At 51.2% G+C, this 13,607-nt stretch overlaps 1 protein-coding gene across 1 annotated transcript in view; it reads left to right on the forward strand.

The window, feature by feature from the left end:
• The first annotated feature begins 359 nt into the window (after positions 1-359).
• LOC139262703 (uncharacterized) overlaps positions 360-13,607 on the forward strand; it is a 54,340-nt gene continuing 41,092 nt past the window's right edge. The window contains exons 1-4 of the mRNA XM_070877855.1: positions 360-654; positions 2,582-2,654; positions 8,633-8,853; positions 11,677-12,208. Of these exons, the coding sequence (XP_070733956.1) occupies positions 360-654; positions 2,582-2,654; positions 8,633-8,853; positions 11,677-12,208 (1,121 nt within the window). The remainder of the gene's footprint in view (positions 655-2,581; positions 2,655-8,632; positions 8,854-11,676; positions 12,209-13,607) is intronic.

Genomic DNA, 13,607 nt, shown 5'->3' on the forward strand with positions numbered 1-13,607 from the left:
TAGATAATACAGGTGCAGCGTCGAAGATCCGAAATCTTCCGGACTCCAGACTGATCGGTGGCAGGGTCGTCCGGAATCTGTGAAATGTTCTGGAATCCGGACCAGCAGACCCTGCCGACCTCATCTCGCTGCCGCTGCCCTTCCCTCGGGGCCTCCTCGCCAGCCTGCCCGAGCACCACCTCCACGGCGGGGCCCCACCTGATGACTTTATCAATGGGGCCCCGCCTGAGCACCTCCTCCACAGCGGGGCCCCCGCCCGATGACCTTATCGATGGGGCCCCGCAGGAGCACCTCCTCCACGGCGGGGCCCCGCCCGAGCACCTCCTCCACAGCGGGGCCCCCGCCCGATGACCTTATCGATGGGGCCCCGCAGGAGCACCTCCTCCACGGCGGGGCCCCGCCCGAGCACCTCCTCCACAGCGGGGCCCCCGCCCGATGACCTTATCGATGGGGCCCCGCAGGAGCACCTCCTCCACGGCGGGGCCCCGCCCGAGCACCTCCTCCACAGCGGGGCCCTGCCCAAGCACCTCCTCCACGGCGGGGCCCTGCCCGATGACCTTATCGATGGGGCCCCGCAGGAGCACCTCCTCCACGGCGGGGCCCTGCCCGAGCACCACCTCCACGGCGGGGCCCTGCCCGAGCACCACCTCCACGGCGGGGCCCTGCCCGAGCACCACCTCCACGGCGGGGCCCTGCCCGAGCACCACCTCCACGGCGGGGCCCTGCCCGAGCACCACCTCCACGGCGGGGCCCTGCCCGAGCACCACCTCCACGGCGGGGCCCTGCCCGAGCACCACCTCCACGGCGGGGCCCTGCCCGAGCACCACCTCCACGGCGGGGCCCTGCCCAAGCACCACCTCCACGGCGGGGCCCTGCCCAAGCACCACCTCCACGGCGGGGCCCCCCCCCCCGCCCCCCCCTCCCCTTTCTGACATTCTGAAATCCGGAAATACCCGAACCTGGGCTCGGGTGTTTCCAGATTCATGCCATCAGAAAGACGAACAATCCCAGAATCCGGAACGGCCTCTGTCCCGAGGGTTCCAATTGTCGACGCTGCACCTGTACTGCAGATACTGGAATCTGAGAACAAAAACAGAAAAAGCTGGAAATACGCAGAAGATTTGTGGAAAAACAGAAGCCAGTCAATCGATGTTTCTGGTCTTAAGACTCTGAGGAACCATTTTAATACTTGAAACATCAACTGACTCATTTTTCTCTATAGCTGCTGTTGACCTGCTGAATATTTCAGCATCTTTGCATTTTTATTTAACAGCAATAAAATATTTGGGGGGAGAAATTTGGTCGCGCCTCAATTGAGGCGTTAACCCAGGTGGAGCGGTAATTTTAGCACCTTGAAAAAGTTTTCACCTTCCGCCCAGAAATTTGTCGGAACTGGGCAAAGAGCTGAAGATGGCACAAAATCAGCCTTTACAAACCTGACCTGGGGGAGGGGACGCGAATGAAAATGTTGGCGCTAAATTTCGCATGCACTGATCTCCGATTGCGATCCCGGGAATAGCCGACTCTTAAAGGTGACTTCCAGAAGACTTTTTTTCAAGCTAAACTGTTATGTCTGTCTGCTGCTGCAAACTGGGAGGCTCACACACCACGTTGCACTGACTGTGACCCCCGAGGGAAGCGCTTCCTCATCCCTTTAAGTAGCCACCAGTTAACGACTCTGCAAGCCTGTGTACTGACTGTTTTTCCAGATGTTGTTATTGGCGGGCACTAAGTGAGGCAGCCGCACCTAATTTAGTGAGCTGGGCGCAAGTGTGGGCGTTGCACCAGGACTGATGTCATGATCAAAGTGATCGTCAGCAGCTAGTGGTTTGTGCCCCCGCCAACCCTGTGACAAATCTACTGACTGCGCGCTAAAAGCTGTAAGCCTCGCATTAAAGCCCCCTCTGGGCGCTAACTGAAGTTATAGACAACCGATAAATCCAGCCTTTGGGTTTTGTTCGACATTCAGTAAATGTAATGAATAGAAGAGAGATTTAGTTTAATAATTGTTATGAAACATAGAAACATAGAAAATAGGTGCAGGAGTAGGCTATTCGGCCCTTCGAGCCTGCACCACCATTCGATAAGATCATGGCTGATCATTCCCTCAGTACCCCTTTCCTGCTTTCTCTCCATACCCCTTGATCCCCTTAGCCGTAAGGGCCATATCTAACTCCCTCTTGAATATATCCAATGAACTGGCATCAATGACTCTGCGGCAGGGAATTCCACAGGTTAACAACTCTGAGTGAAGAAGTTTCTCCTCATCTCCGTCCTAAATGGCCTACCCCTTATCCTAAGACTATGACCCCTGGTTTTGGACTTCCCCAACATCGGAAACAATCTAGTTATACAAACTATTCTGCCTCTTAAGTTATCACAAGTTACCATGCATGTTTAGGGGATGAATATTCCATTACATGCATAAACTAAACACAAATGGAAGACATAAAGATAAAAGGGGTCTTCCTAATAAAGTAAAGCAGCTAGTTTTTATCTAATGTGTATATATTTAATAATGACAGGCACAATGATGAATGTGTATTTTTGCATGAGCTGCTTGTTTCTAAACTTTCTTTAGATGGAGTCATAAGTGGGAAGACACTTGTTAAGATCACTTGTTCAGCTGTTGCCATAGTTGCAGAAGCCTCTTGGCACAGTATGTGGAACACCAGCTTTACAGTACAGGCAAGCTTATCATCAAAATAATGTTGCTGTAGCCTCCATTAGGACTTAATCTTTGGGAGTGTTCAGAGCAGCACTGTTTGGGTTATTGGGACACTGGCAACAAAGCATCTTTGGGACTGGGTCATTCATCCTCTGAGGACTACTTGTTCACCTGCGCAATTACTGTAAGGCAAACAACCAAAAATACTATTTGCAGTGTGTGTAGTGTTTTAATTTCATATTTAACATTCATATTTTGTAAAAGTAAATGCCCTACGTTAATTTTCAGCTGTAAAAGATTCAGTATTGGGTTATGTAACAGTCATTAGATACACGATTAACATTCAGTAAACAAGCTGTATGTGGAGCTGTTAGACTACAGTGTCTCGAGGTTTGGTGTCCTATGGGTTTTAATGTCGGAGTTGTTTTTCATTATTCAATCAACTTTTTAATTGTATTTTATTTGTGTCGAAGACAGCCTGCAATCTATACTGTCATTCGTGGAGCATAAATGGCATGATTAAGTTGGGAGACAAAATTCTGCAGTTATTAGTTAGTGGTAGTTAATGGTAGTTAGACAAACTTCAAGTAAATTTCCCAAATCAGTATGCTTACGGCTTTTTGATTCCAGGTTCTAAATCTATTGCAAAGTGCAATATAATTGATTATTAGTTTGAATACAGTGCTTCTGTTTAAACCTTGCAAAATCACGCAATAGTTTGTGACTATATATCCCTTAGTCCCTGTGCAGCCAAGCAAGCTTTCTTTGTGTAACCCAAGCTGCATTGTTGCTAGGTAACATAACGGCTGGCCCTGTGAGGAGTCGCACCAGAAAATGGGTGTCGAGCAAACGGTGCTGAAACAACGGAGTGATGTGTCAGTGGAAGGAAAGGGCTTTGAGCTCTAAAACCCAGGTTTGGTGGCAAGGTTAGAAGGTGCTCGGGCAGGTGCTATCAGACCAAGTATTTGCTTGGCCAAATCTCTGCTATTGTGTTGCGATGCTCGTTACATTTACACACGAAGAATTTCCTGTATCTGCTGCGAACAATTTGCCTTGTGTAAAGAGTCAAAAATGACTGAAGTTTTATAAATGAGCTGGTGACATTAAGGAGCTGAAAGTCTGATACTCGGAGGGTTTACTGTAATGTTGAGTGTTGGCGATCCCACAATCCGACTCGTTTTCTGGGCTGAGTATACTGGCATTAAACCAACTGTTACAACACGTGATCCCCCGCAGAGTGCGTGGTGTCGGGGGTGATCCCCCGCAGAGTGCGTGGTGTCGGGGGTGATCCCCCGCAGAGTGCGTGGTGTCGGGGGTGATCCCCCGCAGAGTGCGTGGTGTCGGGGGCGATCCCCGGCAGTGTGCGTGGTGTCGGGGGCGATCCCCCGCAGAGTGCGTGGTGTCGGGGGCGATCCCCGGCAGTGTGCGTGGTGTCGGGGGTGATCCCCCGCAGAGTGCGTGGTGTCGGGGGCGATCCCCCGCAGTGTGCGTGGTATCGGGGGGGAACCCCCGCAGTGTGCGTGGTGTCGGGGTGATCCCCCGCAATGTGCGTGGTATCGGGGGGGAACCCCCGCAGTGTGCGTGGTGTCGGGGTGATCCCCCGCAGTGTGCGTGGTATCGGGGGGGAACCCCCGCAGTGTGCGTGGTGTCGGGGTGATCCCCCGCAGTGTGCGTGGTGTCGGGGGGGACCCCCGCAGTGTGCGTGGTGTCGGGGGGGAACCCCCGCAGTGTGCGTGGTGTCGGGGGGAACCCCCGCAGTGTGCGTGGTGTCGGGGGGGAACCCCCGCAGTGTGCGTGGTGTCGGGGGGAACCCCCGCAGTGTGCGTGGTGTCGGGGTGATCCCCCGCAGTGTGCGTGGTGTCGGGGGGGACCCCCGCAGTGTGCGTGGTGTCGGGGGGGAACCCCCGCAGTGTGCGTGGTGTCGGGGTGATCCCCCGCAGTGTGCGTGGTGTCGGGGGGGAGCCCCCGCAGTGTGCGTGGTGTCGGGGGGGAACCCCCGCAGTGTGCGTGGTGTCGGGGGGGACCCCCGCAGTGTGCGTGGTGTCGGGGGGGAGCCCCCGCAGTGTGCGTGGTGTCGGGGGGGAACCCCCGCAGTGTGCGTGGTGTCGGGGGGGAACCCCCGCAGTGTGCGTGGTGTCGGGGGGAACCCCCGCAGTGTGCGTGGTGTCGGGGGGGAACCCCCGCAGTGTGCGTGGTGTCGGGGTGATCCCCCGCAGTGTGCGTGGTGTCGGGGGGGAGCCCCCGCAGTGTGCGTGGTGTCGGGGGGGAACCCCCGCAGTGTGCGTGGTGTCGGGGGGGACCCCCGCAGTGTGCGTGGTGTCGGGGGGGGGGGGGAACCCCCGCAGTGTGCGTGGTGTCGGGGGGGACCCCCGCAGTGTGCGTGGTGTCGGGGGGGAGGGGGAACCCCCGCAGTGTGCGTCGTGTCGGGGTGGGGGGGGGGAAACCCCCGCAGTGTGCGTGGTGTCGGGGGGGGACTCCCGCAGTGTGCGTGGTGTCGGGGGAGGGGGGGGGGGGAACCCCCGCAGTGTGCATGGTGTCAGGGGGGAAACCCCCGCAGTGTGCGTGGTGTCGGGGGGGGGAACCCCCGCAGTGTGCGTGGTGTCGGGGGGAACCCCCGCAGTGTGCGTGGTGTCGGGGGGGGGAACCCCCGCAGTGTGCGTGGTGTCGGGGGGGGGGAACCCCCGCAGTGTGCGTGGTGTCGGGGGGGGGAACCCCCGCAGTGTGCGTGGTGTCGGGGGGGGAACCCCCGCAGTGTGCGTGGTGTCGGGGGGGGGGGGGCCCCCGTAGTGTGCGTGGTGTCAGGGGGGGAACCCCCGCAGTGTGCGTGGTGTCGGGGGGGGGAACCCCCGCATTGTGCGTGGTGTCAGGGGGGGAACCCCCGCAGTGTGCGTGGTGTCGGGGGGGGAACCCCCGCAGTGTGCAAAGTGGACAAATGAGAACCAGTTGATGTGGTATATTTGGACTTTCAGAAGGCTTTCGACAAGGTCCCACACAAGAGATTAATGTGCAAAGTTAAAGCACATGGGATTGGGGGTAGTGTGCTGACGTGGATTGAGAACTGGTTGGCAGACAGGAAGGAAAGAGTAGGAGTAAATGGGTACTTTTCAGAATGGCAGGCAGTGACTAGTGGGGTACCGCAAGGTTCTGTGCTGTGGCCCCAGCTGTTTACATTGTACATTAATGATTTAGACGAGTGGATTAAATGTAGTATCTCCAAATTTGCGGATGACACTAAGTTGGGTGGCAGTGTGAGCTGCGAGGAGGATGCTATTAGGCTGCAGAGTGACTTGGATAGGTTAGGTGAGTGGGCAAATGCATGGCAGATGACGTATAATGTGGATAAATGTGAGGTTATCCACTTTGGTGGTAAAAACAGAGAGACAGACTATTATCTGAATGGTGACAGATTAGGAAAAGGGAAGGTGCAACGAGACCTGGGTGTCATGGTACATCAGTCATTGAAGGTTAGCATGCAGGTACTACAGGCGGTTAAGAAAGCAAATGGCATGTTGGCCTTCATAGCGAGGGGATTTGAATACAGGGGCAGGGAGTTGTTACTACAGTTGTACAGGGCCTTGGTGAGGCCACACCTGGGGTATTGTGTACAGTTTTGGTCTCCTCACTTGAGGAAGGACATTCTTGCTATTGAGGGAGTGCAGCGAAGATTCACCAGACTGATTTCCGGGATGGCGGGACTGACCTATCAAGAAAGACTGGATCAACTGGGCTTGTATTCACTGGAGTTCAGAAGAATGAGAGGGGACCTCATGGAAACGTTTAAAATTCTGACGGGTTTAGACAGGTTAGATGCAGGAAGAATGTTCCCAATGTTGGGGAAGTCCAGAACCAGGGGTCACAGTCTGAGGATAAGGGGTAAGCCATTTAGGACCGAGATGAGGAGAAACTTCTTCACCCAGAGAGTGGTGAACCTGTGGAATTCTCTACCACAGAAAGTAGTTGAGGCCAATTCACTAAATATATTCAAAAGAGAGTTAGATGAAGTCCTTACTACTCGGGGGATCAAGGGTTATGGCGAGAAAGCAGGAATGGGGTACTGAAGTTTCATGTTCAGCCATGAACTCATTGAATGGCGGTGCAGGCTAGAAGGGCTGAATGGCCTGCTCCTGCACCTATTTTCTATGTTTCTATGTCGGGGGGGAACCCACACAGCCAGCATTTATTGGCAATCCATAATCGCTTTTGAGAAGGTAGTGGTGAGCAGCTGCCTTACATAAGAACATAAGAATTAGGAACAGGAGTAGGCCATCTAGCCCCTCGAGCCTGCTCCGCTATTCAACAAGATCACGGCTGATCTGGCCGTGGACTCAGCTCCACTTACCCGCCCGGTCCCTGTAACTCTTAATTCCCTTATTGGTTAAAAATCTATCTATCTGTGATTTGAATACATTCAATGAACTAGCCTCAACTGCTTCCATGGGCAGAGAATTCCAAAGATTCACAACCCTCTGGGAGAAGAAATTCCTTCTCAACTCGGTTTTAAATTGGCTCCCACGTATTTTGAGGCTGTGCCCCCTAGTTCTAGTCTCCCCGACCAGTGGAAACAACCTCTCCGCCTCGATCTTGTCTATCCCTTTCATTATTTTAAATGTTTCTATAAGATCACCCCTCATCCTTCTGAACTCCAGCAAGTAAAGACCCAGTCTACTCAATCTATCATCATAAGGTAACCCCCTCATCTCCGGAATCAGCCTAGTGAATCATCTCTGTACCCCCTCCAAAGCTAGTATATCCTTCCTTAAGTAAGGTGACCAAAACTGCACGCAGTACTCCAGGTGCGGCCTCACCAATATCCTATACAGTTGCAGCAGGACCTCCCTGCTTTTGAACTCCATCCCTCTCGCAATGAAGGCCAACATTCCATTCGCCTTTCTGATTACCTGCTGCACCTGCAAACTAACTTTTTGGGATTCATGCACAAGGACCCCCAGATGTTGTAATTTCTCCCCATTCAAATAATATTCACTTTTACTGTTTTTTTTCCCCAAGGTGGATGACCTCACACTTTCCGACATTGTATTCCATCTGCCAAACCTTAACCCATTCGCTTAACCTATCTAAATCTCTTTGCAGCCTCTCTGTGTTCTCTGCACAACCCGCTTTCCCACTAATCTTTGTGTCATCTGCAAATTTTGTTATACTACATTCTGTCCCCTTCTCCAGATCATCTATGTATATTGTAAACAGTTGTGGTCCCAGCACTGATCCCTGTGGCACACCACTAACCACCGATTTCCAACCCGAAAAGGACCCATTTATCCCGACTCTCTGCTTTCTGTTAGCCAGCCAATTCTCTATCCATGCTAATACATTTCCTCTGACTCCGCGTACCTTTATCTTCTGCAGTAACCTTTTGTGTGGCACCTTATCGAATGCCTTTTGGAAATCTAAATACACCACATCCATCGGTACACCTCTATCCACCATGCTCGTTATATCCTCAAAGAATTCCAGTAAGTTAGTTAAACATGATTTCCCTTTCATGAATCCATGCTGCGTCTGCTTGATTGCACTATTCCTATCCTTGAACCGCTGCAGTTCGTGTCGTGAAGGTACTCCCATAATGCTGTTAGGAGGTGAGCTCCAGGACTTTGACCCAGCGATGAGGAAGGAACAGCGATCAGTAGTGCCCCTAATTTCACAGCATGCATGAAATTTAACATTGGAAAAGCCTGTCCTGGGATCCGTGGCTGCTGAGGGAACGTTGATGGTGATATATTGCCAAGTCAGGATGGCGTGTGACTTGGAGGTGATGTTGTTCCCATTCGCCAGCTGCCCTTGGCCTTTTTGGTGGTGCAGGTTGCGGGTTTGAGAGGTGCTGTGGAAGAATCTCCTCTTAACGTTCTTCCCCCTCTGCGGTGTGGACAGTGGTGGTGTTTGGTGAATCAAGCTCCAGAAGATAAGTTCAGTGAGCTTTGAATCTCACCTGCTGTTGTTTATCCTCAGGAGGCAGCTGTTGGAACTTCGGGAGCGGTACCTCAACAAACAGCAGGAGCACGAGGAAGACAAGCAAAAGCTGAAGGGACTGGAAGCGTTTTACCACGAGCAGATGCAGCAACAGCAATGCTACGTGGAGGAACTACGCCAGCGGATCCAAGCAGCCCAGTTACAGGCAGAACAAGAGCTTGAGTACGATCAGGAACAGCTCAAACAACAAATTGAGGAAAGTATGTTGTCACAGCCTTCTCTTTAAACATGATTCAGTCACAGTATGGAAAGGAGATGGACAAGGTAGATGCAGAGAGGATGTTTCCCCTCGTGGGGGAATCCAGAACTAGGGGACATAGTTTCAGAATAAGGGGTCGCCCATTTAAAATAGAAATGAGGAATTTCTTCTGAGGGTCGTGAATCTTTGGAATTCTCTACCCCAGAGAACTGTGGAGGCTGGGTCACTGAATATATTTAAGGTGGAGGTAGACAGATTTTTGAATGATAAGAGAGCGAGCAGGGAAGTGGAGCTGAGCCCAAGATCAGATCAGCCATGATCTTATTAAATAAGGCTTGAGGAGCCAAATGGCCTACTCCTGCACCTATTTTTTATGTTCTTATTCTGGTGTGTATGGCCCAGCAGGGAAGCAAAATATAATGTGCAAACCAGAACCAATACTGCTCTTTCCTTTGGTGGCAGCATTTATATTGGCACCAGAGGCAAGTTGTTTCTGGAAGGGTCAGGAAAATGTCCATCTTTAGGTGAATATCAGCACCTGTAGAAAGTTGCGGCTCTGCCTGGTTTGGCTTGCATGCTTCCTGCTGGGTTGCTGCTATAAGGTAAATGCAGCATTGAGATTTGTGGGTTAAATCTCTGTCTACACCCAATGATCATTAGGTGCAACATTAGGCCAAATTTACTTTTTTACTGCACGTGTAGCAGAGAAAGGATAAATGCTGATAAATGAAAATCATTTAGAGAGAGAGCGGGATCATATTAATAGCTTGTGTCCACATTCTGTAACTATTTACACCTCTTTTGGATGCATCTTTTATCCCATTACTACCTCCTTTTGCCTTGCACCATCTTAAAATCATAGAATGGTTACAGCACGGAAGGCGGCCATTTGGCCCATTGAGCCCGTGCCGACTCTCTGCAAGAGCATCTCCGTTACTCCCACTTCCCGTAGCCCTGCAAATTTTTTCTTTCTGTTACTTATGTAACTCCCTTTTGAAAGCAGTGTTTGAGTCTGCCTCCACCACCCTTCCAGATCCTAACCACTCACTGTAAAAAAACATTTTTTCTTATGTCGCCTTTGGTTCTTTTGCCAATCACCTTAAATCTGTGTCCTCTGGCTCTCGACCCTTCTGCCAATGGGAACAGTTTCTCTCTCTCTACTCTGTCCAGACCCCTCATGATTTTGAACACCTCTATCAAATCTCCTCTCAACCTTCTCTGCTCCAAGGAGAACAACCCCAGCCTCTGCAGTCTGTCCACATAATTGAAGTCCCTTATCCCTGGAATCATTCTCGTAAATCTTTTGTGCACCCTCTCCAAGGCCTTCACATCCTTCCTAAGGTGCGGTGCCCAGAATTGGACACAATACTCATCATTTAATCACTCCTGCCTTCCCTCCACCCTGTCACAGACCTTCCCTTTTATTCCTTCCCTGCCCCACATTCCCCTAGCTCTGTACTTGTTTGTGAACAGTTAAGTCTCTAACCGCGTCCAGTTCTGATGAAAGGTCCATTGACCTTACGGGAAGGCATGTGGACCGCAGTAGCACGAGGAAAACCCAGCCAGCCCGGGGATGCGGAGGTCCTGCCAGACTTCATTATAAATTATTTGTTCAGTTTCCTGCCCTGCAGCCAGCCAAATTAACAGGTTGGCTAGCTGCCCTTGGGAGAACCAGCGGCAGGATTGGGAATGGGCCCCAGCAATTGGGAGGGAGAGCCAGAGATCAGGGCTTGGTGGGGAGGGGGTAAGATAGTAGCAATCAGGAGGGAGGGAACTAGAGATGGGGGAAGGGGGCGTGGGGAAAGAAGATGGCAGGAGGGAGGAGGAACAGGCCGCAATTGGCATGAGGGAAGGCCAAAGGCTTCCTTGAGGGATTGGGGATCGCACTCCTGGTCCACAAAGAGTGCTGTAAAAAGCACTTCACTTCTGGAGTGGCAGCTCCTGCCTCCCTTTCACTGCCGGGTTTCCCGAGTCTTGGAGAACCCAGTCGGCAAATGTTACATTTTCTATTCGGCTCCCATTGCATTGTGGGAGCCCGAATTAATTCATGTTAATGAAGTGTTCCGCATCTCGCGGGCAGGACACTCGCACAGCACCCTACCCTCCTCTGTAAAAATGGCATCTGGCGCGCAAGTGGGGTGTTGAAGGTGTGTTCTCCGTTTTAAAATCCACCTCCTCCCCCCCCCCAGCCCATCGCGTGGGGGTTAATATCGAGGCCATTAACTCTTTCTCTCAAGATGCTACCTGACCTGCTAAGTGTTTCCAGCGTTCTTTGTTTTTACAGTGCCAGCTGTGGCTCAGTGGGTAGCACACTCACCTCTGAGTCAGAAGGTTGTGGGTTCAAGTCTCACTCAAGGAACCTGAGCACATAAATGTAGACTGACACTCCAGTGCAGTGCTGAGGGAGTGCTGCACTGTCGGAGGTGTCGTCTTTCGGATGAGATATTAAACCAAGGTCCCATCCGCACTCTCAAGTGGCTGTAAAAGATCCCATGGCACTATTTCGAAGAAGAGCAGGGGAGTTATCCCCGGTGTCCTGGCCAATATTTATCCTCAATCAACATCATAAACAGATTATCTGGTCATTATCACATTGCTGTTTGTGGGAGCTTGCTGTGCACAAATTGGCTGCCACGTTTCCCACATTACAACAGTGACTACACTCCAAAAGTACTTCATTGACTGCAAAGCGTTTTGGGACGTCCGGTGGTCATGAAAGGGGCTATATAAATGCAAGTCTTTCTGCTTTTTTATTTCAGATTACCAACATCTGCAGGAACTTGCTTCTGCCATATTAACAGCTATGTGCTCCTTTATCTTTCAGACCAGCGATCTCTAGCAAATGAAGAGAAACGCTTAGTTTGCCTGGAGCAGCAGCAGCGAGAGCTGGGGACACAGACCGACTCTGCATCGTTCAGTGAGTGCGGGGTCCAGATCTCGCCGCAGACAGAAGAGATCCCTTCAATCGAGCAGGACAGGAAGCGACTGATGCTGCTGGAACTGCTGCAGAAACACTCGTTGCGGAAAGCCGAGCAAAGTATCAGCAAGAAGAGAGTCAAGTACCAGCTCGAGAGAATCGCCGAGAAACGCAAGCTTTTAGAGGCGAAAACCAACCTGCAACACCTGGAGGCTGCGAGTTTACTCAGCGAGGACCAACTCAAGCAGTCCATCGCAGACAAAGAATGCACTTTACAGACTGCTTCAGATCCAAAACTGACCGACTGGAACAAATCGTTTCCTCCAAACTCTCTACCAGCAAGGAGACATTCATTATCTGTTCCTGGACAGGCTCGGCGCCATTCGTATTCAAATGACCTGGTATCGCGCCTGTACCCGCAGTACGAACCACTTTACAGGTATGTCCCAGCATTTTCTGTGTTCATTTTAGTTTACAGGTATGCCTTGGTTGTACAGAAATATGTTTTTTTTGCAACTCTTGTAAGTTTCTAAATACTTAATTGGGAGAAGCAGTACACGTCCTTTCATTCGTTAAAGCAGATTTTAAAAATCAAAGACACTATAAATACAGAATAGATCACATCTGAAAGGGAAAGGCTGGTTAATAAAGTGTCAGTCGTGGCTGAGTGGTAGCAATCTGAATCAGAAGGTTGTGGGTTCAAGACCCACCCCAGAAACTTGAGCACATAATGCAGGCGGACATTCCAGTGCAGTGCTGAGGGAGTGCTGCACTGTCGGAGGTGCTGTCTTTCGGATGAGCTGTTAAACCAAGGCCCCGTCTGCTCTCTCAGGTGGCTGTAAACAAGCACTATTTTCAAGAAGAGCAGGCAATTCTTCCAGAAGTATCATGCTATTTTTGTATTAGCACAAAAACTCATTCCTGCCTCTCCTACTGCTGATTCTGGCAGCACTCTGGTGAAAAGGTTGCTGCTGGTTATGAATGAGTGGTTCCGGATTGCTGGCTGTGATTTGGCTGTCTGGTTCCTTGTGGCTGGGTGACGTCTGGTGACTGCTGGTTGGCCAGCATCTAGTGGTGGCTAGCTTGGTTGGTTGGCTGGCTCCTGCTGGTGGATGGTGGGTTCATGGTTCAGCTATGGAGTGGTTAAAATCACTGGGGGAGCTTGTTTTGTGTGTGTTAATTGTATGGTGTACTTTAACTTATTTGTTCTTGAGATTTGTCAAACTGGTAATTGCAGTGAAGTATTTGTGTGTGGCATGGTGGCCCCGACCTGTGAGAGACCATCAGCGGCAGGTCGGGGCCTTAAAAGGAGCATACCACTCCAGGGAGCAGCGCGATAGGAATAGTGCAATCAAGCAGACACAACATGAATTCATGAAGAGGAAATCATGTATAACTAATTTACTGGAATTCTTTGAGGATATAACGAGCATGGTGGATAGAGGTGTACCGATGGATGTGGTGTATTTAGATTTCCAAAAGGCATTCGATAAGGTGCCACACAAAAGGTTACTGCAGAAGATAAAGGTACGTGGAGTCAGAGGAAATGTATTAGCATGGATCGAGAATTGGCTGGCTAACAGAAAGCAGAGTCGGGATAAATGGGTCCTTTTCGGGTTGGAAATCGGTGGTTAGTGGTGTGCCACAGGGATCGGTGCTGGGACCACAACTGTTTACAATATACATAGATGACCTGGAAGAGGGGACAGAGTGTAGTGTAACAAAATTTGCAGATGACACAAAGATTAGTGGGAAAGTGGGTTGTGTAGAGGACACAGAGAGGCTGCAAAGAGATTTAGATAGGTTAAGCGAATGGGCTAAGGATTGGCAGATGGAAT

This window comes from Pristiophorus japonicus, chromosome 4 (assembly GCF_044704955.1).
Source record: "Pristiophorus japonicus isolate sPriJap1 chromosome 4, sPriJap1.hap1, whole genome shotgun sequence".
In the NCBI taxonomy this organism is placed as follows: Eukaryota; Metazoa; Chordata; class Chondrichthyes; family Pristiophoridae; genus Pristiophorus; species Pristiophorus japonicus.